Genomic DNA, 25,063 nt, shown 5'->3' on the forward strand with positions numbered 1-25,063 from the left:
AGGTGAGGAAAAAACAAACTATTAGGACTACATCAAACTAAAAAGCTTTTCACAACAAAGAAATCCATCAACAAAATGAAAAGGCAACATACTGAATGGGAGAAGATTGCAAATGATATATTTGGTAAAGGGTTAATATCCAAAATATATTTAAAAATTCATACAACTCCAGAAAAAAAAATCTGATTAAAAAATGATCCAAAAACCTGAATAGACAGTTTTCCAATGAAGACACACAAATGGCCAACAGAACGTAAAAAGATGCTCAGCATCACTAATCTTCATGGAAATGCAAATCAAAACTACAATAAGACATCAATTCACATCTGACAGAATGGAAAGAATGAAAGAAAGAAAGAAAATAAAGAAAAAAAGAGAGAGGAAGGAGGGAAGAAGGAAGGAAGGAAGGAAGGAAGGAAGGAAGGAAGGAAGGAAGGAAGGGAACAAGTGGTGAGAATGCACTATTGGTGGGAATATAAATTGGTGCAACCACTATAGAAAATACTATGGAGGTTCCTCAGAAACTTAAAACTAGAGCTACCATAGATTTTTCTGGTCCGTGTGCAGAGTCTTGGTCCAAACCAGTGCTGTGGTCCCCACTGGGTGGTGGTCCAGGTTCTCTCTATTCATCTTCATAGCCGGTTGGAAGTGGATTCATGTGAGAGTTATGGAATAGAGTATGATTACCATCTCTCCAGGGAAAGGGCTTGGACCTGATGCGGAGATGGGGGTAAGCGACGAACTCGGGTCTCTCGTGCTCTCCATGACGCGACTTCAGGAAGACATTCAGCATGCTCACATCCACGCCAGGGAGCGCTACGAAGTAGGTGAGAGCCTTCCACATGCGAGCTGAGCCCTCCTCGCCGTGGGCGCCACTCGCCACTCTGGGTATATATTTAAAGAAAACAAAACACTAATTGAAAAAGATATCCACATCCCTATATTTATTGTAGCATTACTTACAATAGCCACAATATGGAAGCAATGTAAGTGTCCATGATAGATGAATGGATAAAGAAGTGTCTATGATAGATGAGTGTATAAAGGTCAATGGAATATTACTCAGCTATAAAAATAATAAAATCTTGTTATTTGAGAGAACATGAATTGACCTAAAGGGTCAGTGAAATAAGTCAGAGAAAGATAAATACCATATATTTTCACTTATATGTGGAATCTAAAAAGCAAAACAAATGAACAAACAAAACAAAATAGAAATAGACTCCTAGATACAGAAAATAAACTGTTGGTTACTAGAGCAGAGAGATGTTGGGGGCAGCAGGCGAAATAGGTAAAAAGGATTAAGAGGTACAATCTTCCAGTACTAAAAACTAAGTCATAGGCATATAAAGTACACCATAGGAAATAATTTAAATAATATTATAATAATTTTGTATGGTGACATGCTAATTAGACATCATAATGATCATTTTATAATCTATACAAATGTCCAATCTCTATGTTGTACACCTGAAATTAACATAATATGTATGTTAACTGTACTTCAATCCAAAAAGAAATGGATATATGATATTACTTAATGAGAACTGAAATATATGTAATATTGAATACTATCTTCCAGAAATTTATATTTCTTCACATATATATTAGTGAAGTTCTATTATTTTCTTGACATAGGCTCGTCAATTTTTGTTAAAAATATTTTAAGTTAAAACACAGAAACCAACCAACCAAGAAACAAAACAAACAAACAAACAAAACCAGATAATTGTGATTCAGTCTCAAGAAAAAAAAAATTAATGTATATTAGCCCCACAATGCATGAAGATGCCTCAGTAGACACAAGGAAAATACAGAAATTAAACAAATGATAATTCCCAAACTGAATAATACAGAATATGCAAAAAAAAAAAAAATCATTGTATGGATTTAACAGCAGAATAGAGATAAAAGACAAAACATCCCCTGCCCCCAAAAAAGCTTAAAAATAGAACAGTGAAATGATATAATGTAAAAAAGAGATTTTAAAATATTTTCAGAAAAGGGGGGGTTGGAAGATGGTGGCAGAGTAGGAGGACCCTAGGCTTGTCTCACCCCAGAACTACATTTAGATAACTATCAAATCATCCTAAATACCACAGAAATGGACCTAAAGACTGGGAGAACCAACTTCACAACTAAAGGAAGAGGAGAGGCCACATTGAAGGGGGTAGGAAGTGCAGAGATGTGGTTTAGGGGAGAAACACAGTGGCTGCTGCAGCTGGGAGGGAGCTGAAATTACTGATAAGGGCAAGGGACAGACTAACACACAAGGGAACATGGGAAAACAAATCCCCATAGCAACTGGCTTAGAAAGCAAGAGAGGCTGAGTTTTCATGACTTCTGGCAACCACAGAGGCGTAAAGCCTGGAATTTCAAAGGTCAGAGGGCTTGGCTGGAATAGAGCCCTGAGGGCATTATGTTACTCCTGGAGAGAAGGCAGGCAAACAACCCAGACACACAGCATGGAAACAGGAATCTGAAGAGCACCTGGGGCATACAGTGGGGAAGTTAGTTGCTCATATTGGAGCACATCCCAGAGAGAGCACACTCAGAGAGAGACCCCACTAGAAACAAAGAACTGGCCAGCACCATTTCCCTCTTACCCTTCAGCATAAACAGAGGGCACCTGTGGGAACCAGCATAGTTCAGACACTTATTTAACTTGCTTACACCAATCCTCACATCCCCCATGCTCTGCTGGAATTGCCCCTTGCAGTAACCCTTGCCTCAGTCCCAGTGTGGCCAGCTTCCTTCCCCCTTCCTGAGAAGCTTGGCCCAAACCCTGCTCACACCAGGTCTCCCAACACAGGAGTTTTGCAAAATCTCAGTTCTGGCAGCAGTGGTGATAGGTCTCATTTCACAAACAGACCAGAACACACCTAGTTAAAATGCACCACATTTAGGCCAGGGACCAAACACTGCTCACAGTAGACAAATACAGCCTCTGCAAATGACTGGTCTGAAGGACAAATAGGCCAGGACAAAACAGCAGAGCATATGCAGCACACATTGGAGACACTCCTGGAAGTGCAGGCCCTGGGAAGCAGGGGATACCACAAAGCAGGGCACTACAGGACTTCTTCATAAAGCCATTGCCCTAAATAGCTGACATTCTAACACAGAGAAACAGGCAAGAGATTTACACAAATAAGAAGACAGAGAAATCTATCCCAAATGACAGAATAAGACAAGGCCATGGCCAGAGATTTAAGCAAAAAAGATATAAGTAACATGACTGAACACAATTTAAACTAGTAATCATAAGAATAATCACTGGACTTGAGAAGAATGGAAGATATGAATGAGAGCTTTAACACAGAGATAAGGAATAACATAGCAGAGATAAAGGGTACATTAAATGAAATGAGAAACATATATGGTGGAATGAACAGCTGGCTGGAAGAAGCAGAATAATGAATTATTGACCTAGAAGACAGAGTAATGGAGAGTAATCAAGCTGAACAAAAGAGAAATAGAATTACACAAATGAGAATAGACATAAGAAACTCAGTAACTCACAAATCTAATAACATTCATATTATAGGAGTCCCAAAAGAAGAGAGAGAAAAGGGAGTAGAAAATGTATTTGAAGAAATAATAGCTGAAAACTTTCCTAATCTGGAGAAGTAAACAGATATCCAGATCCAGGAGGCAAAAAGTGCTCCCATCAAAATAAATAAAAGCAGATACACACCAAGACATATTGTAATTAAATAGGCAAAGTTTAGTGATAAATAAAAAAAATAAAAGCAGCAAGAAAAAAAGAGTTCAGCAACTTAAAAGGGAAAACCCATAAGGCTAGCAGGGGAATTTTAAACAAAAAATTTCCAAGCCAGAAGAGGGTGGCATGATATATTTAAAGTGCTGAATAGGAAAAATTTGCAGGCAAGAATACTCTATCCAGCAAAGCTAACATTCAGAATAGAAGGACAGATAAAGAGTTTCCCAAAAACTAAAGGAGTCCATGACAACTAAATTAGCCCTGCAAGAAATATTAAAGGGGACTCTTTGAGTGGAAGGGAGAGACCAAAAGTGACAGTATAAAAGTAGGAAACACAAAAGCAGTAGAAATGAATATTTCCACCAAAAAAAAAAAAATCAATAAACTCACAAAATAAAAGGATGTAAAATATAACAACATGCATCTAAAATGTGGGGATGAGAGGAGTAAAGAATAGGTTCAAACTTAAACAACCATCAACTTAATATAGACTGCTTTATCCAGAAGAGGTTATATTAAAACCTAATGGTAACTATATATATATATATCAAAAAAACACTAATAAACATACAAAGAATGAAGAGAAAGAAATCCAAATATATCACTAAAGAAAATCAGCAAAACATGAGAGAATGACAGGAAAGGATCAAAGAAAATCTTCAGAAATATCCACAAGACAAATAATAAATTGCAACAAATATATATTTATCAATAATTACTTTGAATGTAAATGGACTAAACATTCCAATCAAAAGACATAGGGTAACAGAACGTATAAAAAAATACAATACTCATCTATATGCTGCCTATAGGAGACTCATTTCAGACCTAAACGTACCTGCAGATTAAAACTGAGGGGATGGAGAAACATCTATCATGCAAATAAATGTCAAAAGAAAGGTGGAGTGGCAGTACTTATTTTGGACACAATAGACTTTAAACAAAGAGTGTAACAAAGACAAAGAAGAACACTAGGTAATAATAAAGGGGACAACCCAACCAGCAGATATAACAATTATAAATACTTATGCACCAAACATAGAAGCACCCAAATACATAAAATAGTTAATACCAAATTTAAAGGAACTAATTGATATTAATACAGTAATATTAGGGAACTTTAACACCCCACTTATATCAGAGGACAGATCATCTGAACAGAAAATCAACAAAGAAAGAATGGCTATAAATGACACACTGGACCTGATCGACTTAACAGATATACTCAGAACATTTCATCCTAAAGCACATTCTTTTCAAGTGTGCATAGAACATTCTCTAGATAGTTCACATATTAGCCCACAAAACAAGCCTCAGCAAATTCAAGATCAATGTCATGCCATGCATATTTTCTGACCACATAGCTATGAAACTAGAAGTCAACCACAAATGAAAATCTGTCAAGAGCACAAATACATGGATGTTAAATAACATGCCACTAAACAACGAATGGGTCAACCAGGAAATAAAAGAAGAAATAAAAAAATACATGGAAACAGAAGGAAGCTAAGATGGTGGCATAATAGGAGGACCCTAGGTTTGCTTTATCCCTCGAACACAGCTATATAATTATCAAGTCATTCTGAATACCCAGGAAATCAACCTGAGGACTGATAAAACAAACTGCACAACTACAGGGAGAGAAGAAGCCACACTGAGGAAGGTAGAAAGTATGGAGACATGGTTTGGGGGAGAAATGGATCATTGGTGTTGTGAAGGGAGAGAGCCCAGGTCAAGGAGAAAGGCAAGAGAGAGTGAAATGCACAGGGAAACACTGAAAGAGAATACTTCCCCAAAGTTATTGGCTGGGGAAACAAGAGGAACTGATTTTCATCAGTTTTTGCAAACCAGTGGTATTCAAAGACTAGAATTTTAGAGGTTGGCAGGTTTGGCTAGGAAGGACCTCTGAGGACGTTGTCTTACCCCTGGAGAGAAGGTGGACCAGCAACCCTAGGGCAGAAGATGCCATCGGAGGATCACCTAAGGTGCACAGGGAGACACTGTTCACTCTTCTTGGTGTTCATCTATGAGAGGTGGTATTTGCAGAGAGACCTCTCTGGGGACAAAAGAACCAGCTGGTTCCATTTCCCTCCCCTGCCCCTCAGCATAGGTGCAGAGACACGGGCTGAGGGCGGCTAACCCAGACCCTCGCTCTAGCATGTTTTGTCCAAATCCCATGCCCTTTCACTCTGGCACAACTGCCTTTCTCAGTCCAACCTGCATCAGCCCCAGGACAGCGAGACCCTCCCCCAAAAGACCAGTGCAGGTCCCCACCACATCAGGTCTCTACAGTTTGGAGTTGTAAAAGTCAGCAGGCTTGGCTGGAATAGAGCCCAAACTGCACTGTGCTGCTCCAGGCAGGCAAGCAACCCAGAAGAAGACAGCATGAAAACAGTGATCTGAAAAGTGCCTGGGACAGTATGGAGGTTCCTCGAAAAGTTAAAAATGGAACTACCCTACAATCCAGCAATTGCACTACTAGGAATTTACCCAAAGGATACAAAAATACTGATTGAAAGGGATACATACACCCCAATGTTTAGCAACATTATCAACAATAGGCAAATTATGGAAAGAGCCTTAATGTCCAGCAACTGATGAGTGGATAAAGAAGTGGTGTATATATATCATGGAATATTACTCAGCCATAAAAAAGGATGAAATCTTGCCACCTGCAATGACATAGATGGAGCTAGAGAGTATTATGCTAAGTGAAGTAAGTCAGTCAGAGAAAGACAAATACCATATGATTTCACTCATATGTGTAATTTAAGAAACATATCAGATGAACATAGAGGGGACAAAAAAGGAGAGACAAACCAGGAAACAGACTCTTAACTATAGAGAGCAAACTGAGGATTACAAGAGCGGACTGGTGTGGAGAAGGGTTAAATAAGTGATGGGTATTAAGGAGGGCACTTGTGATGAGCACTGGGTGTTTTATCTAAGTGATGAATCACTAAGTTCTACACATGAAACTAATATTACATTGTATGTTAACTAACTGAAATTTAAATAAAAACTCGAAAAAATACATGGAAATAAATGAAAATGAAAACACAATGATCCATATCCTTTGGGATGCACCAAATGGGATTCTAAGAGGAAAATTTATAGCAATACAGGCCTAACTCAAGAAGCAAGAAAAATCTCAAACGACCTAAACTTACACCAAAAAGGACTAGAAAAAGAACAACAAAGCAAGCCCAAAACCAGCAAAAGGAAGGAAATAAAGTTTAGAGCAGAAATAAATGATATAGAAACTAAAAACAAAACAAAACAAAAACATGAAACAAGGAACTTGTTCTTTGGAAAAAAAATCAATAAAATTGATAAACCTCTAGCCAGGCATATCAAGAAAAGAAGAAGGACACAAATAAATAAAACCACAATGAAAGAGGAGAAATAACCACTGACACCAAAGAAAAACAAAGAATTTTAAGAGAATATTATGAAAAACTATATGCCAACAATTTGGACAACCTAGAAGACAACCTAGAAGAACCTAATTCACAGAAACATAAACTACTAAAATTGAAACAGGACAAAATAGAAAATTTGAAAAGACTGATAACCAGCAAAGATATGGAATCAAGGGCACCTGGGTGGCTCAGTACGTTAAGTGTCTGCCTTTGGCTCAGGTCATGATCCCAGGGTCCTGGGATCAAGTCCCATATCGGACTCCTGCTCTGTCAGAAGCCTGCTTCTCCCTCTCCCTCTGTCTGATGCTTCCTTTGCTTGTGCTCTCTCTCTCTCTCTCTGTCAATCTTAAAAAAAAAAAAAAAGAAGAAGAAGAAATGGAATCAATAATCAAAAACCTCCCAAGAATCAATAGTCCAGGACCAGATGGCTTCACAGGAATTCTACAAAACACTTAAAGAAGAATCAATGCCTATTCTTCTCAGACTACTTCAAAAAATAGAAAAGGAAGGAAAACTTCCAAATCCATTCTGAGGCCAGCATTACCCTGATTCCAAAACCAGACAAAGACTCCACTAAGAAACACAACTACAGGACAATATCCCTGGTAAACATAGATGCAAAAATCCACAACAAAATTCTAGCAAACTGAATTCAACAATATGATAAAAAAAAATAATAATAATTTACCGTGATTAAGTGGGATTTATTCTTGGGTTGCAAATGTGGTTCAGTATTTGCTAATCAATCAACATGAAACCTCACATCAATAAAAAAAGGACAAGAACTCTATGATCATTTCAGTAGACAGAGAAAAATAATTTGACAAAGTACAATATCCATTTATGATAAAAACGCTCAACAAAGTAGGGGTAGAGAGAACATACTAAAGGCCATAAATGAAAAACCCACAGGAAACATCATACTCAATAGGGAGAAACTGAGAGCTTTCCTCTGAAGGTCAAGAACAGGACAAGGCTGTCCACTCTCATCACGTTTATTCAATATAGTACTGGAAGTCCTAGCCACAGCAGTCAGACAACAAAAAAATAAAAGACATCCAAAATGATAAGGAAAAAATAAAACTTTCCCTATTTACAGATGTCATGATACCCTATATAGAAAACCCTAAAGAAGAGGGGGGGCAAGGTGGTAGTAGAGTAGGGGACCTCATTTCATCTGGTCCCTCGAATTTAGGTGGATATCTATCAAACCATTCTGAACACACGAATTCAACCTGAGATGTAAGAAGATTCATCTGGCTCCCCACAAGCAGGAAAACGACTACTTTTTGCAAGGTAGGAGGTGCAGAACCTTGAATCCTGGAGGGAAATATCTGAAGATAAGCGGAGGGGGGAGGGAGCCTCCATAAACTGGCCTCAGGAAAGTGATACAACACTGGAGCAAAAAAATTGGGACCCTTGGAAATCTACTCTAGTGAGAGGCACCCCCTTCTGAAAAGTGCACAGGGGGTGAGTAGGGCAGAATTCTAGGTGGATCATTGTGGTTTCAGGATTCCAGGAGACTCAGAAAGAACGGGGAAGCCCGAACCAATAGAGTGCCCAAGGAGTGGAGCTGGTAGACTGGTTATAGTCAGTGAACCCAGAGGGGACTTTCAGCTCGACACCATAAACTGTGAGCTGAGCTGGTAAGGAGACAGCCCTCTGCCTGCCTGAGCACCCTGAAAAGGACTAGAAGGTGTGGGCTGTCTAACATCCTAGGGGAGATATAGAACTTCTTGCACCCATGACAGGGACAGCTCTCAGGGAAATGTGGCACATGAAGAGACACTGGGGTGGCACCCAGCATGACCTAGGAACTGCAGAAGTGAGTCCACAGCCACTGGCAGTTGCAGCATCACAAGGTGCAGAGACGCTCATGGGTCCCCGTAACTTTCCCAAGAGAATTGCACTGGCAGGAGCCCCAGGATTCAGCAGTTTGGCACACAAAGAGCCCATGCCCACACCTGGGCAACAGCTCTCAGGGTGGTGTGATCCCAAAGGGACCCTGGGGCAGCACTCAGCATGACCTGGGAGCTGCTGAAGAGGGTGCACCCACAAACTCAAGGCCGCAAGTAATTGCAAAGTCACAAAGTGCAGAGACACTCATAGTCCTGTGACTGCCCCGAGAGAGGTGTGGCGGGCACAAATTGTGTGAGTCTGTAGAGTTTGGTGAGTAGAGGTGGAGACGGATTGACCTGGAGGATTTGTTGAGGGGGAGGGGACGGTGACACTGGCTCTGGGCCAGATTCCCACATGGCCACGTTTGCTATGACCCTCTAAAGCAAAGCTGAAAGACACTGAGGGAACAAAAGCCGCACAGCCAACCAGCTCACATTAAGCCCATTCCCCTGACAAGGGGTGGGGCAACTCCACCCGGGCAAAGATGCCTGCGAAGCTGAGCAGCAGGCCCCTTCCCCAGAAGACAGACTGGAAGAACAGGTGAATGATAAGCTATTTCCCACAGGAATGTTAAACTCCAGCGCCAGGGGAAAAAAATATAGGGAACTCCAGGTGTTCCCTCACGACTTGCTTATACTTCATGCTAATATTTTACATTTCTTTTTTAGTTTCTCTTCTTATTCTTTTTTTTTTTTTAACCCTGCTCCTGTTTTAAATGGATTCATATTTCCCAATCTATGTTTTTAAGTCGCTTCTTAAATTTATTTTTTTCACATATGTTTTATGGATTTTTGCCCCATACTAGCCCATTTTTCACTCTATTCAATTTTATCTTGATATATGGGATATAGTGTCTTCTAACACAAAGACCAAAAATCAAGCAGGAATGGGCAGATCACCCTGCTTTGTCCACCCTGAGAGATTATAATCTCTCTCCCCACCCCCCTCGTTTTTTCTCTCTTCTTTTTCTTTCTTTTTTGTTTTGTTTTTTTGTTTTGTTTCGTCTTAAGATTTTATTTATTTATTTGAAACAGAGAGAGAGAGAGAGAGAGAGCAAGAGAGGGAACACAAGCAGGAAGAGAGGGAGAGGGAAAAGCAGGCTTCCCACTGAGCAAGTAGCCCAATGCAGGGCTCGATCCCAGGACCCGGAGATCATGACCTGAGCCGAAGGAAGAAGCTTAATGACTGAGACACCCAGGAGCCCCTCCTTTTTATTGTTTTGGATCAGTTTGGCTTTCATGGTATACCTGTGGTAGCTTTTGACCACCTCACATTTTTTCTAAGATGCATTTTCCTTGGGTCATGGCTGATATTTTCTGTCCATTCGCTCAACCATCCCTCAACAAAATGAGTAGGAGGAGGAACTTCCAACAAAGAAAAGAACCAGAGACAATGTCCTCTGCCACAGATCTAATGGATATGGATATAAACAAAATGTCAGAGATAGACTTCAGGGTAGCAATCATGAAGTCAATAGCTAGGCTAGAGAAAAGCATTAGTGACAATATAGAATCTCTAAGGGCAGAAATGAGATCTAATCAGGCTGAACTTAAATATGCTATAAATGAGAGGGCGTGGAGCAAGATGGTGGAGGAGTAGGAGACCTGGATTTCGTTTCCTCTCAGGAATTCAGCCGGATAGGGATCAAACCAATCTGAACACCTACGAACTCAACAGGAGATCAAAGAAAAGAATAGCAACAACTCTCTGAACAGAAAAGCGACCACTTTCTGGAAGGTAGGACGTGCAGAGAAGTGAATCCGAGGCGCTATTCAGGAGGAAAGACAGCGGGCGAGGGGCCTCCATAAGCTGCTTCTGGCAAGTGATAGAGCTGCGGAACACAAAATCGGAACTTTTACAAGTCTGCTCCACTGAGGGACGTCACTCCAGTGGCCAAGCAGGGAGTGGAACCCTCACGGGACAGTGTGGTCTCAGGACCCTTGGGGTCACAGAAAGACCGGGGGTACCTGAGTGCAGCAGAGCTCCCAGGTAACTGAGCAGGGAAGCCGGCTGCAGAGGCGGAGCCCAGGCGCAGGTTCTTAGCTCAGGGTTGCCATAAACCGTGATCCGCGGCACAGTCGGGCCACTGCTCCTCCAGCAGGGACCCAACAAGCGGCAGATATGGGGAGACTCACCTTCCACCCCTGGGAGGAGCGGCGTGGGAGCGCACCACAGGGATCTGCTGGGTTTGGAGACTACACATGGGGTCGGGTGCCAGAGATAGAAACACGCGGTCACAGGCCGGGTGAGCACGGAGTGCGGTTGGAGAACAGGGAGACGGGAGTGACTGACTGCTTTTCTCTGGGGGCTCACTGAGGAGTGGGACCCTGAGTTCTCAGCTCCTTCCGGGGCGGAGATTGGGAGGCCGCCATTTTCACTCTCCAGCTCCAAAGCTGTACGGAAAGCTCCCAGGGAACAAAAGCTCTGGAGAGCAACCTGAGCAGATTACTTAGCCCGGACCGGGCAAGGGCGGGGCAGTTCCACCTCCGGCAAAGACATTTGGAAACCACGGCAACAGGCCCCTCCCCCAGAAGATCAGCGAGAATAGCCAGCCAAGACCAAGTTTACCGATCAATGGGAATGGCAGAACTCCAGCGCTAGGGGAATACTACACATAGAATTCATGGCTTTTTTACCATGATTCTTTAGTCTTTCAAAGTTAATTTTTTTTAACTGTCTTTTTTTCTTTTTTTTCTTTTTTTGAATTTTTCTTTTTCCCTTTTTCAACCAACATCTTAACAATCCTTTTCCTAAAAAACATTATTATTTTTCATTTTTAGAGTCATATTCTATCCCTTCATAGTAGTTACCAGTATTTTTGCCATATATATATATATAAGTTGTTCTCTCTTTAAAATTTTGAGATAGTTTCTTCTAACAGATCAAAATATACCCTAAATCTCTAGTATATGGTATTTTTCTACTCCCCTGCCTGATCACATTCTCTCCCTTTTTTTTTCTTTTTCATTTTTTTAAATCCTCTTCTTTCTTTTTTCAAACAACTTCTTATCAATTCCTTTTATAAAATTTTTTATAATTTCCATCTTTACAGTCATAGTCCATCCTTTCATCATATCAACTCCTATTTTTGTACATATATAAGTTTTTCTTTCTTTAAAATTTGAGGAGGCACTTTCTTCTAAAGACCAAAATATACCCCAAATCTACTGTGTGGCACTGATCTATATACCAGCCTGATCATATTTGATCACACTCTGTTTTTTTTTTTCGGTGTTGTTTGTTTTGTTCTGTTTTTGTTTGTTTTTATCTTTATCTTTTTCTTTTCCTTTTTTTTTCTTTTTCTTTTTTCTCTCTTTCCCTCTCTTTTCCCACTGCTTCAGGTCTTTTCTGATTTGTTTAGAGTATATTTTCTGGGAGCGTTGTTACTCTGCTAGCATTTTGTTCTCTCATTTATCTACTCCTCTGCACAAAATGACAAGATGGAAAAAATCACCTCAACAAAAAGAACAAGAAGTAGTACCGACTGCCAGGGACCTACTCAATGCGGACATTGGTACGATGTCAGATCTAGACTTCAGAATCATCACTTTACAGATACTAGTTGGGCTTGAGAAAGCATGGAAGTTATTAGAGAAACCCTTTCTGGTGAAGTAAAAGAACTAAAATCTAACCAAGTTGAAATCAAAAAGGCTATTAATGAGGTACAATCAAATATGGGGGCACTAACTGCTAGGATAAATGAGGCAGAAGAGAGAATCAGTGATATAGAAGACCAAATGATGGAAAATAAAGAAGCTGAGAAAAAGAGAGATAAACAACTACTGGATCACGAGGGCAGAATTCGAGAGATGAGTGATACCATAAGATGAAACAACATTAGAATAATTGGGATCCCAGAAGAAGAAGAAAGAGAGAGAGGGGCAGAAGGTATAATGGAGCAAATTAGAGCAGAGAACTTCCCTAATTTGGGGAAGGAAACAGGCACCAAAATCCAGGAGGCACAGAGAACCCCTCTCAAAATCAATAAAAATAGATCAACACCCCAACATCTAATAGTAAAACTTACGAGTCTCATAGACAAAGAGAAAATCCTGAGCAGCTCGGGAGAAGAGATATGTAACTTTCAAAGGTAGAAACATTAGATTGGCAACAGATCTATCCACAGAGACCTGGCAGGCCAGAAAGGACTGGCAGGATATATTCAGAGCACTAAATGAGAAAAATATGCAGCCAAGAATACTCTATCCAGCTAGGCTGTCATTGAAAATTGAAGGAGAGATAAAAAGCTTCCAGGACAAACAAAAACTAAAGGAATTTGCAAACACAAAACCAGCCCTACAGGGGCACCTGGGTGGCTCAGTCGTTAAGCATCTGCCTTCGGCTCAGGTCATGAACCCAGTGTCCTGGGATCGAGCCCCATATCAGGCTCCCTGCTCCGCAGGAAGCCTGCTTCTCCCTCTCCCACTCCCCCTGCTTGTGTTCCCACTCTCGCTGTCTCTCTCTCTCTGTTGAATAAATAAATAAAATCTTTAAAAAAAAAAAAAAAAGCCCTACAAGAAAACTTGAAAGGGGTCCTCTAAGCAAAGAGAGAGCCTAAAAGCAACATAGACCAGAAAGGAACACAGACAATATACAGCAACAGTCACCTTACAGGCAATACAATGGCACTAAATTCCTATCTTTCAATAGTTACCCTGAATGTAAATGGGCTAAATGCCCCAATCAAAAGACACAGGCTATCAGACTGGATTAAAAAACAAGATCCATCTATATGCTGTCTTCAAGAGACTCATTTTAGACCCAAAGACATCCCCAGATTGAAAGTGAGGGGTGGAACACCATGTACCATGCTAATGGACACCAAAAGAAAGTTGGGGTGGCAATCCTTATATCAGACAAATTAGATTTTAAACCAAAGACTGTAATAAGAGATGAGGAAGGATACTATATCCTACTTAAAGGGTCTATCCAACAAGAAGATCTAACAATTGTAAATATCTATGCCCCTAACATGGGAGCAGCCAATTATATAAGGCAATTAATAACAAAAGCAAAGAAACACATCAACAACAATACAATAATCGTTGGGGACTTTAACACCCCCCTCACTGAAATGGACAGATTGTCTAAGCAAAAGATCAACAAGGAAATAAAGACTTTAAATGACACACTGGACCAAATGGACTTCACAGAACTCTTCAGAACATTCCATCCCAAAGCAACAGAATACACATTCTCCTCTAGTCCCATGGAACATTCTCCAAAATCGATCACATCCTAGGTCATAAATCAGGTCTCAACCAGTACCAAAAGATTGGGATCATTCCCTGCCTATTTTCACACCACAATGCTTTGAAACTAGAACTCAATCACAAGAGGAAAGTCGGAGAGAACTCAAATACATGGAGGCTAAAGAGCATCCTACTGAAGAATGAATGGGTCAACCAGGAAATTAAAGAAGAATTAAAAAAATACATGGAAACCAATGAAAATGAAAACACAAATATTCAAAATCTTTGGGATGCAGCAAAGGCAGTCCCAAGAGGAGGTATATAGCAATACAAGCCTTTATCAAGAAACAAGAAAGGTCTCAAGTACACAACCTAACCCTCCACCTAAAGGAGCTGGAGAAAGAACAGCAAATAAAGCCTAAACCCAGGAGAAGAGAAATAATAAAGATCAGAGCAGAAATCAATGAACTAGAAACTAAAAAACAGTAGAACAGATAAACGAAACTAGGAACTGGTTCTTTGAAAGAATTAACAAGATTGATAAACCCCTGGCCAGACTTATCAAAAAGAGAAGAGAAATGACCCAAATCAACAAAATCATGAATGAAAGAGGAGAGATCACAACCAACACCAAAGAAATACAAACAATTATAAGAACATATTATGAGCAACTCTATGCCAGCAAATTAGATAACCTGGAAGAAATGGAGGCATTCCTAGAGATGTATCAACTACCAAAACTGAACCAGGATGAAATAGAAAACCTGAACAGACCTATAACCACTAAGGAAATTGAAGCAGTCATCAAAAATCTCCCAACAAACAAAAGCCCAGGGCCAGATGGCTTCCCAGGGGAATTCTACCAAACATTTCAAGAAGAATTAATACCTATTCTTCTGAAACTGTTCCAAAAAATAGAAACGGAAGGAAAACTTCCAAACTCATTTTATGAGGCCAGCATTACCTTGATCCCAAAACCAGACAAAGACCCCGTCAAAAAGGAGAATTACAGACCAATATCCCTGATGAACATGGATGCAAAAATTCTCACCAAAATGCTAGCCAATAGGATCCAACAGTACATTAAAAGGATTATTCACCATGACCAAGTGGGGTTTATCCCAGGGCTGCAAGGTTGGTTCAACATCCACAAATCAATCAACGTGATACAATACATTAACAAAAGAAGGAACAAGAATCATATGACCCTCTCAATAGATGCAGAAAAAGCATTTGACAAAGTACAGCATCCTTTCTTGATCAAAACTCTTCACAGTGTAGGGAGAGAGGGTACATACCTCAAGATCATAAAAGCCATCTCTGGAAAACCTACAGCGAATATCATTCTCGATGGGGAAAAACCGAGAGCTTTCCCCCTAAGGTCAGGAATGCGGCAGGGATGTCCACTATCATCACTGCTATTCAACATACTATTGGAAGGCCTAGCCACAGCAATCAGACAACAAAAAGAAATAAAAGGCATCCAAATTGGCAAAGAACTCAAACTCTCACTCTTTGCATATGATATGATACTTTATGTGGAAAACCCCAAAGATTCCACCCCAAAACTGCTAGAACTCATACAGGAATTCAGTCAAGTGGCAGGATATAAAATCAATGCACAGAAGTCAGTGGCATTCCTATACACCAACAACAAGACAGAAGAAAGAGAAATTAAGGAGTCGATCCCATTTACAATTGCACCCAAAACCATAAGATACCTAAGAATAAATCTAACCAAAGAGACAAAGAATCTGTACTCAGAAAACTATAAAATACTCATGAAACAAATTGAGGAAGACACAAAGAAATGGAAAAATGTTCCATGCTCATGGAGTGGAAGAACAAATATTGTGAAGATGTCAATGCTACCTAGAGCAATCTACACATTCAATGCAATCCCCATCAAAATACCATCCACTTTTTTCAAAGAAATGGAACAAATAATCCTAAAATTTGGATTATTTTGGATTATTTATATGGAACCAGAAAAGACCCCGAATAGCCAGAGGAATGTTGAAAGGAAAAGCAAAGCTGGCGGCATCACAATTCCAGACTTCCAGCTCTATTACAAAGCTGTCATCATCAAGACAGTATGGTACTGGCACAAAAACAGGCACATAGATCAATGGAACAGAATAGAGAGCCCAGAAATGGACCCTCAACTCTATGGTCAACTCATCTTTGACAAAGCAGGAAAGAATGTCCAATGGAAAAACGACAGTCTCTTCAACAAATGGTGTTGGGAAAATTGGATAGCCAGATGCAGAAAAATGAAACTGGACCATTTCCTTACACCACACACAAAAATAGACTCCAAATGGTTGAAAGACCTCAATGTGAGACAGGAGTCCATCAACATCGTAAAGGAGAACACAGGCAGCAACCTTTTTGACCTCAGCCGCAGCAACTTCTTCCTAGAAACATCGCCAAAGGCAAGGGAAGCAAGGGCAAGAATGAACTATTGGGACTTCATCAAGATAAAAAGCTTTTGCAAAGCAAAGGAAACAGTCAACAAAACCAAAAGACAACCGACAGAATGGGAGAAGATATTTGCAAATGACATATCATATAAAGGCTAGTATCCAAAATCTATAAAGAACTCATCAAACTCAACACCCAAAGAACAAAGAATCCAATCAAGAAATGGACAGAAGACATGAACAGACATTTTTCCAAAGATGACATCCAAATGGCCAACAGACACATGAAAAAGTGTTCAATGTCACTTGGCATCAGGGAAATCCAAATCAAAACCTCCATGAGATACCACCTCACACCAGTCAGAATGGCTAAAATTAACAAGTCAGGAAACGACAGATGTTGGCGGGGATGCAGAGAAAGGGGAACCCTCCTACACTGTTGGTGAGAATGCAAGTTGTTGCAGCCACTCTGGAAAACAGTATGGAGGTTCCTCCAAATGTTGAAAATAGAGCTACCATATGATCCAGCAATTGCACTACTGGGTATTTACCCCAAAGATACAAATGTAGGGATCCGAAGGGGTACGTGCACCCCAATGTTTATAGCAGCAATGTCCACAATAGCCAAACTGTGGAAAAAGCCAAGATGTCCATCAACAGATGAATGGATAAAGAAGAGGTGGTATATATACACAATGGAATATTATGCAGCCACCAAAAGGAATGAGATCTTGCCATTTGCAACGACGTGGATGGAACTGGAAGGTATTATGTTGAGTGAAATAAGTCAAAAAGAGAAAGACATGTATCATATGATCTCATTGATATGAGGAATTTTTAATCGCAGGAAACAAACTGAGGGTTGATGGAATGGGGTGGGACGGATGGAGTGACTGGGTGTTAGACACTGGGGAGGGCATGTGCTCTGGTAAGTGCTGTGAATGTGCAAGACTGTTGAATCTCAGATCTGTACCTCTGAAACAAATAATGCAATATATGTTAAGAAAAAAAAACAGAAGAAGAAGGTAGCAGGAAGGGAAATGAAGGGGGGGGGAAATCGGAGGGGTAGACGAACCATGAGAGACAATGGACTCTGAAAAACAAACTGAGGGTTCTAGAGGGGAGGTGGGTAGGAGGATTGGTTAGCCTGATGATGGGTATTGAGGAGGGCACATTCTGCATGGAGCACTGGGTGTTATGCACAAACAATGAATCATGGAACACTACATCTAAATTTAATGATGTAATTTATGGGGATTAACATAAGAATAAAAAATTTTTTTAAAAATTGCTATAAATGAGATGAAGTCTAAACTGGATACTCTCCCAGGGTAAATGAGGCAAAAGAACACATTAGTGACCTAGAAGATAAGCTGATGAAGAGAGGAATAGGCCACTAGAAGCCCATGAGGACAGACTTAGAATGACACCATGAAACATTCCAATGTCAGAATTACTGGGATCCCTGAGAGGGTGGAGAGAGAGAAAGGACGAGGACTAGAAGGTATATCTGAGCAAACCATAGCTGAGAACTTCCCTAATCTGGGGAAGGAAACAAGAATTCATATCCAAGAGGCAGAGAGGACCCCTCCCAAAATCAATAAAAATAGACCAACACCCTGGCATATAATAATGAAACTTAGAGCCAAGAAAGCTATCCTGAGAGCAACTTGGGGGAAGGGATTTCTTATGTATGGAGGGAGGAATAGCATAATAATATCAGATCTATCCACATAGACCTAACAAGCCAGAAAGGGCTGGCAAGACACTAAATGAGAAGGTACTAAATGAGAAGATCATGCAGCAAAGAATACTTTATCCAGCATGGCTGTCCTTCAGAACAGACGGAGAAATAAAGAGCTTCTAGGACCAGCAGAAACTGAAAGAATATGCGACCACCAAGCCAGCCTTGCAAGAAATATTAAGGGGGATTCTATAAAAGAAGAAAGATTCCAAGAGCAATATAGACCAGAAATTAACAGAGACAATCTGTAGAAACAGGGACTTACTTTACAGGCAATATGATGGCACCTAATTCATATCTTTTAATAGGTACTCTCAACATGAATGGGCTGACTGCTCCCCATCAAGAGACACAGGGTTTCAGATTGGATAAAAAGACATGATCCATCCATATGGTGTCTACAAGAGACTCATTTTGAACCTATAGACACCTCCAGATTGAAAGTGAGGGGATGGAGAACAATTTATCATGCCAATGGACCTCAAAAGAAAGCTGGGGTAGCAATTCTCATATCAGACAAATTAGATTTTAAACCAAAGACTGTAGTAAGAGATGTAGAGGGACACATATCATACTTAAAGTGTCTATCCAACAAGAAAATCTAACAATTATAAATATCTATGCCCCTAACATGGGAGCAGCCAACTGCATAAACCAACTATTAACCAAAATAAAGAATTATATTGATAATAATATATTAATAGTAGGGGACTTCAACACCCCACTCACAGCAATAGACAGATCATCTAAAAAGAAGATCAACAAAGAAACAAGAGCTTTGAAGGACACATTGGACCAGAAGGACTTGCCATTTGAAATGACATGGATGTAGCTAGAGAGTATTATGCTAAGCAAAATAAGTCAATCAAAGAAAGACAAATGCCATATGATTTCACTCATATGTGGGATTTAAGAAACAAAGAAAATAAGCAAAGGGAGTAAAAGAGAGAGGGAGAGAGAGAGAGAAACCAAGAAACAGACTCCGAATTATAGAGAACAAACTGATGGTTACCAGAAGGGAGATGGGTGGGGAAATGGGTTAAATAGGTAATGGGGATTAAGGAGTGCATGTTGATGTATGAAAGTGTTGAGTCAGTATATTGTACACCTGAAACTATTATAACACTGTATGTTAACTAACTAGAGTTAAAATAAAAACTCAAAAAATACAAAAAAAAAGTATTTTAAAATAATCTCTCAGGATCTATAAGACTATTGTATATAAAATAATTACTGGTGTAAAATGACAGAAAATGGGAAAGGAAACTATTTGAATTAGTAATAACCAAACATTCCTAAATGTTTGATGAATTCAGATGAAATAATCCAAAGGGCAACCAAAGAACTCTGAGTAATAGTAAGGAAAAGGCAAACTGGTTTGGGTACCAAGGACTGGACAAACTGCATAGTGGCAGGATATTTTGTATCATCCACCCAACAAGTGATATCCACCCTGATTTGGCATTTTCTGACTACTAAACTAGCAATAGTTGGCAGCACAGGTATGTTCATTCCATTCTTGGATCAAATGAATTTTCCCCTGAAAATATCAGGTGATCCAGAATTACTTGGAAGGGGAATAGATGGAAATCCCACAGGAAATAAGTAACCAGCAGTAACACTCTCCTTTATTGAGAGGTCTGATACTCCCCTTTTGTAACAAGTGATACTAAGGCAAGTGGGCAGAGTCAGTATGAGGGATTTAGCTATAGCAGGTAGTTATGTTCAGCAAATCTCTTTGTCTCCACTGACCAGAGACTCTACTACCCTACTAAGAGACACCAGGGTAAACAGGTGGAACCAGCCACAGCAAAGGTTCTTTGTCCCCATGAGACCTACTCTCCTTCTGCACCCAGACACACCTGGGCAGGCAGGCAAAAAGGCAGAGAGATCTCATCACACTCCTCCACCACTGAGATACAACCAGTGGTCCAGCCTGTAGAATCTCCCTCTACCCACACAAGCAGCAGCAACAGAAACCTGTGGGAGTCCTAGTGGTACTGTGTAAACCAATGTCACCAAAATAGCACAGCAAAGTCTCTGATAATTAAATTGCCATTGGAAATAGAGACAACAGATGTAGGAGAAAATATGTATACTAAAGCTAAACAGGATGACTTCTTGCTAAAATACGAAAATAATAATAAATACTAGAGTCATCTAAGATAATAGAAAAAAATTTCCAGAATACAATAAAGAATAACACATCTTAAAAAGAACCAAGACTGTACCTGTATGAGGGAAGACAATCAACTGATGATGACACAAGGAGGAATCTAATCATGTTGGACTTATTTGAAAAAGTGTTTAAGCAGCCATCATAAAACTGCTTCAACAGTCAATTACAAATTGTTTTAAAACAAATAAAAATATAGAAAACCACAGTAATTAAATGGTTGTTTTTAAAAGAATCAAATCAAAATCATAGAACTGAAAAATACAATAAGAGAATTAAAAACAAGGAAACCTCACTGGATGATTTCAATAGTAGAGATGACAAAGGATAGAATTAGTGACTTTGAGTAAAGTAAAATAGAATTTATCCAATATGAATGACAGAAAATAGGTTGGAAAAAAAAAGTGTAAGTGACCTTTGAAACAACAACAAAGGATTGAACATTTCTATTGTCAAAGTCCCAGAAAAAGAAGAGAAAGAGAGTAGGGTTGAAAACTTACCAAATTAGTGAAATGAGTGTGTGTGTGTGTGTGTGTGTGTGTACACACAAGTTACTACTACATATGATACATTATACATTGTATATTATATATTTTATACATTAATAAGATATATATTATATAAGGTATATTATATATACACAATATAACATTGAAAGAAAACCACTACAAAAACCTATCAAAGATATAAAATTGAAGACACTATAAATAAATCAATACGGAATTGTAAAAAAGAGAAAATATTCAAGTAACTTACAGAAAGCCAAGGAAATAGAGACAGAAAAACAAGAACCAAAAGGAAAAGAAAAAATAATAAAATTCATGCTGCTGGATCAATAATTACCTTAAATGTAAGTGATTTAAATACAGCAATCAGGGGCGCCTGGGTGGCTCAGTTGGTTAAACGACTGCCTTCGGCTCAGGTCATGATCCTGGAGTCCTGGGATCGAGTCCCGCATTGGGCTCCCTGCTCAGCGGGGAGTCTGCTTCTCCCTCTGACCCTCCTCCCTCTCATGCTCTCTGTCTCTCATTCTCTCTCTCTCAAATAAATAAATAAAATCTTAAAAAAAAAGAAAATAATAAAATAAATACAGCAATCAAAAGAAAAAAGATTGTCAAAGTGGATTTAAAAAAATGACCTAACAATGTGCTGCTTGTAAAAAATACTTCACATTCAATGACACAGTTTAGTTGATAATAAAAAAATGAGAAAAAGCATATCATTCCAACATAATCAAAAGGAGCAAGAGTTGTTTTATTAATATTTGATAAGATACATTTAAAAAAAAAGAAAATTAATGGGACACCTGGGTGGCTCAGTTGGTTAAGAACCTGCCTTCTCCTCAGGTCATGATCCCAGGGTCCTGAGATCAAGCCCCACCTTGGGCTCTCTGCTTAGTGGGGAGCCTATTTCTCCCTCTCCCTCTGCCTGCTGCTCCCCCTGCTTGTGCTTTCTCTCTCTCTGCCAAATAAATAAATAAAATATTTAAAAAATAAAAGTAAATAAAAAAAGAAAATTCCTGGGGTGCCTGGGTGGCTCTGTTGGTTAAGTGTCCAATCCTTGATTTTGGCTCAGGTCATGATCTCATGACATCAGGCTCTGCACTGGGCATGGAGCCTGCTTAAGATTCTCCCTCTCCCTCTCTCTCTGAAAAAAATTACTAGGAACAATAGGGAGGCATTATGTAAAGATAAAAGGATCAATCCACCAGGAAGATATTCTAAAGATAATTCTAAAATTGCATTTATGCATCAAACAACATATCCTCAAAGTACATAAAACAAAAACTGGCAAAGTCAAAAGGAAACATAAAAAAATCACAATTATAATTGGGGATTTTAACACTTCCACCTCAGAAGCTGACAAAGTCACCGGACAAAAAGTCAACAATGATATATAAAATCTGAACAATACAATTAAGCTACAGTATCTAATTGACAAATATAGAACACCTAACAATAGAATACACATTTTTAAAGCACATATGTAATTATTCAATATAGATCATTTCCTGTACTATAAAACCAAGTTCAAATGAAAAGAACTGATAACATGCAGAGTATATTCTCTTACCATAATGTAATCAAACTAGAAATCAAAGCAGAAAAAGGAAAAGATAATCTCTAACAGTATGGAGATTAAAGAACACACTTAAGAACCATCCTCTTTGACACAAAGTCTCAAAGGAATTTTGAAATATACATAGACTGAATAAAAATTAAAAAAAAAAAACAGTATGGAGTTTCCTTTAGACGTTAAAAATAGAGCTACGCTATGACCCAGCAATTGCACTACTAGGTATTTACCCCAAAAATAAGGATGTAGTGAAAAGAAGGGGCACATACACCCCAAAGTTCATAACAGCAATGTCCACTACATCAAAACTAATGATGTACTATATAGTGGCTAACTGAACATAAAAAAATGCTCTAAGCAGCACTGTCTACAATAGCCAAACTGTGGAATGTTGAGATGCCCTTCAACAGATGAATGGATAAAGAAGATGTGGTTCATATATACAATGGAATATTACTCAGCCATCAGAAAGGATGAATACCTAACATTTGCATCAACATGGATGGAACTGGAGGGGATTATGCTAAGTAAAATAAGTCAAGCAAAGAATGACAATTATCATATGGTTTCACTCATATGTGGAACATAAGGAATAGCACAGAGGACCATAGGGGAAGACAAACCATGGGGAGACAAACCATGAAAGACTCTGGACTCTGAGAAACAAACTGAGGTTTCAGAAGGGAGGGTGCGTGGGAGGATGGGGTAACCAGGTGATGGGTATTAAGGAAGGCACATCAAAAACTAATGATGTACTATATGTTGGCTAATTGAAAATAATAATAAAAAGCACAACATACTGCATTTGTAGAATGTAGCTAAAGGGAAATTTATAGCACTAAATGCTAAGATTACAAATGAGAAAAGTTCTATCAAAAAGAAAATAGAAAATGTAGAGCAAAACAAATCCAAAGCAAGCAAAATAAATAACAAATATAAGAATAGAAATAAATGAAAATGAAAATCCAATAGAGAAAATCCATAAAGCAATAAAGCAAAAAGCTGGTTCTTCATAAAATAGCATAACTGACAAAAAATAAGGACAGAGAACACATTAGTATCAAGAGGGAAATAGTAGATATCACTATAAATCTTACCACCATTAATGAGATAATTAAGGGGATATTACAAACAACATAACACTTATGAATTTAACAACCTAGAAGAAATGAACCAAGTCATCAAAAAAGAGAAACTACCATAAGTCAATCAAGATGACACAATCTTGTATAGCTCTATAACCATCAAATGAACTGAACCAGGAGCAAATTAAACTAAATGTAAGCAAAAGAAAGGAAATAGTAATGACAAAAAAATAAAATTGAGTAAATTAAAAACAACAAAAAATAGAATCAATAAAATCAACAGGTGACTTTTTATTAAGATAAATAAACTTTATAAGTATCATATTGATCAAGCCAAGAAAAGAAGGTACAAATTACCTAAAGTAGTAATGAAATAGATCATCACTACAAACCATATGTCATTTTTTAAAAGGATAATAATTTATTTACAATAAATGAGAAAACTTAAATGCCATGGTTAATTTCTTGAATGATGGAAACTTCTTAAGAAGTAGATAACCTGAATAGTCCTATATCTATGAAAAATAATAATAAAAGTCTTTCTCACAATGAAAATTTCTGTTCCAGAAATCTTCACTGATGAATTCAATCAAGTATCTCAGAAAGCTATAATACAATTTCTTTTTAAAAAAGATTTTATTTATTTGTCAGACAGAGAGAAAGCACAAGCAGGGGGAGCAACAGGCAGAGGGAGAAGCAGGCTCCCTGCTGAGTGAGGAACCTGAAGCTGGACTGGATCCCAGGACACTGGGCTCATAACCTGAGCCAAAGGCAGACACTTAACTGACTGAGCCATCCAGGCAGCCTGATAATACAATTTCTACAAACGCTTTTTCCAGAAATTAGTAAAAATAGGAACAATTTTCAAATTATTTTATGAGGACAGAATTACCTTGATGCCAAACTCAAACCAAGAAGAGACATCACCAGAAGAAATAATCTACAGAACAGTAACTCTCATAGTTGCAAAAATCTGCAACAAAACATTAATTGAATTCAGTAAAATGTAAATAGCATCAGAAAGTTGATTCAACTTCTAAGAAATAAAGAAAAATCCTTATTCCAACAGAAAAATCATGCAATTATGTCGACAAATTAAAAAAAATACATTTGACCAAACTTAACATTCTTTATGATCAAAATTTTTCAGTAAGTTAGGAATAGTAATGCATTCCCCTCGCTGGAAAAGAGTATCTATGAAAACCTACAGATAATATCATAATTATGAAAGACTAAATACTTTTATCCTAATATCAGAAATAAAACAGAGATATCGACTTTTACCATTCTATTCAACATGGTACTGGGCATTCTAGCCAATA

General features: G+C 38.8%; 1 protein-coding gene across 1 annotated transcript in view; it reads right to left on the minus strand.

The window, feature by feature from the left end:
- Positions 1 to 541: 541 nt before the first annotated feature.
- The window catches only part of LOC123839173 (cytochrome c oxidase subunit 6A1, mitochondrial-like), a 79,212-nt gene continuing 54,690 nt past the window's right edge, over positions 542 to 25,063 (minus strand). The window contains exon 2 of the mRNA XM_054505896.2: positions 542 to 884. Coding sequence (XP_054361871.2) covers positions 623 to 884 — 262 coding nt within the window. The 3' untranslated portion in view covers positions 542 to 622. The remainder of the gene's footprint in view (positions 885 to 25,063) is intronic.

The sequence above is a fragment of the Mirounga angustirostris genome, unplaced genomic scaffold (assembly GCF_029215605.1).
Source record: "Mirounga angustirostris isolate CCGP_5_RB_7025 unplaced genomic scaffold, mMirAng1.0.hap1 SCAF_3, whole genome shotgun sequence".
NCBI lineage: Eukaryota > Metazoa > Chordata > Mammalia > Carnivora > Phocidae > Mirounga > Mirounga angustirostris.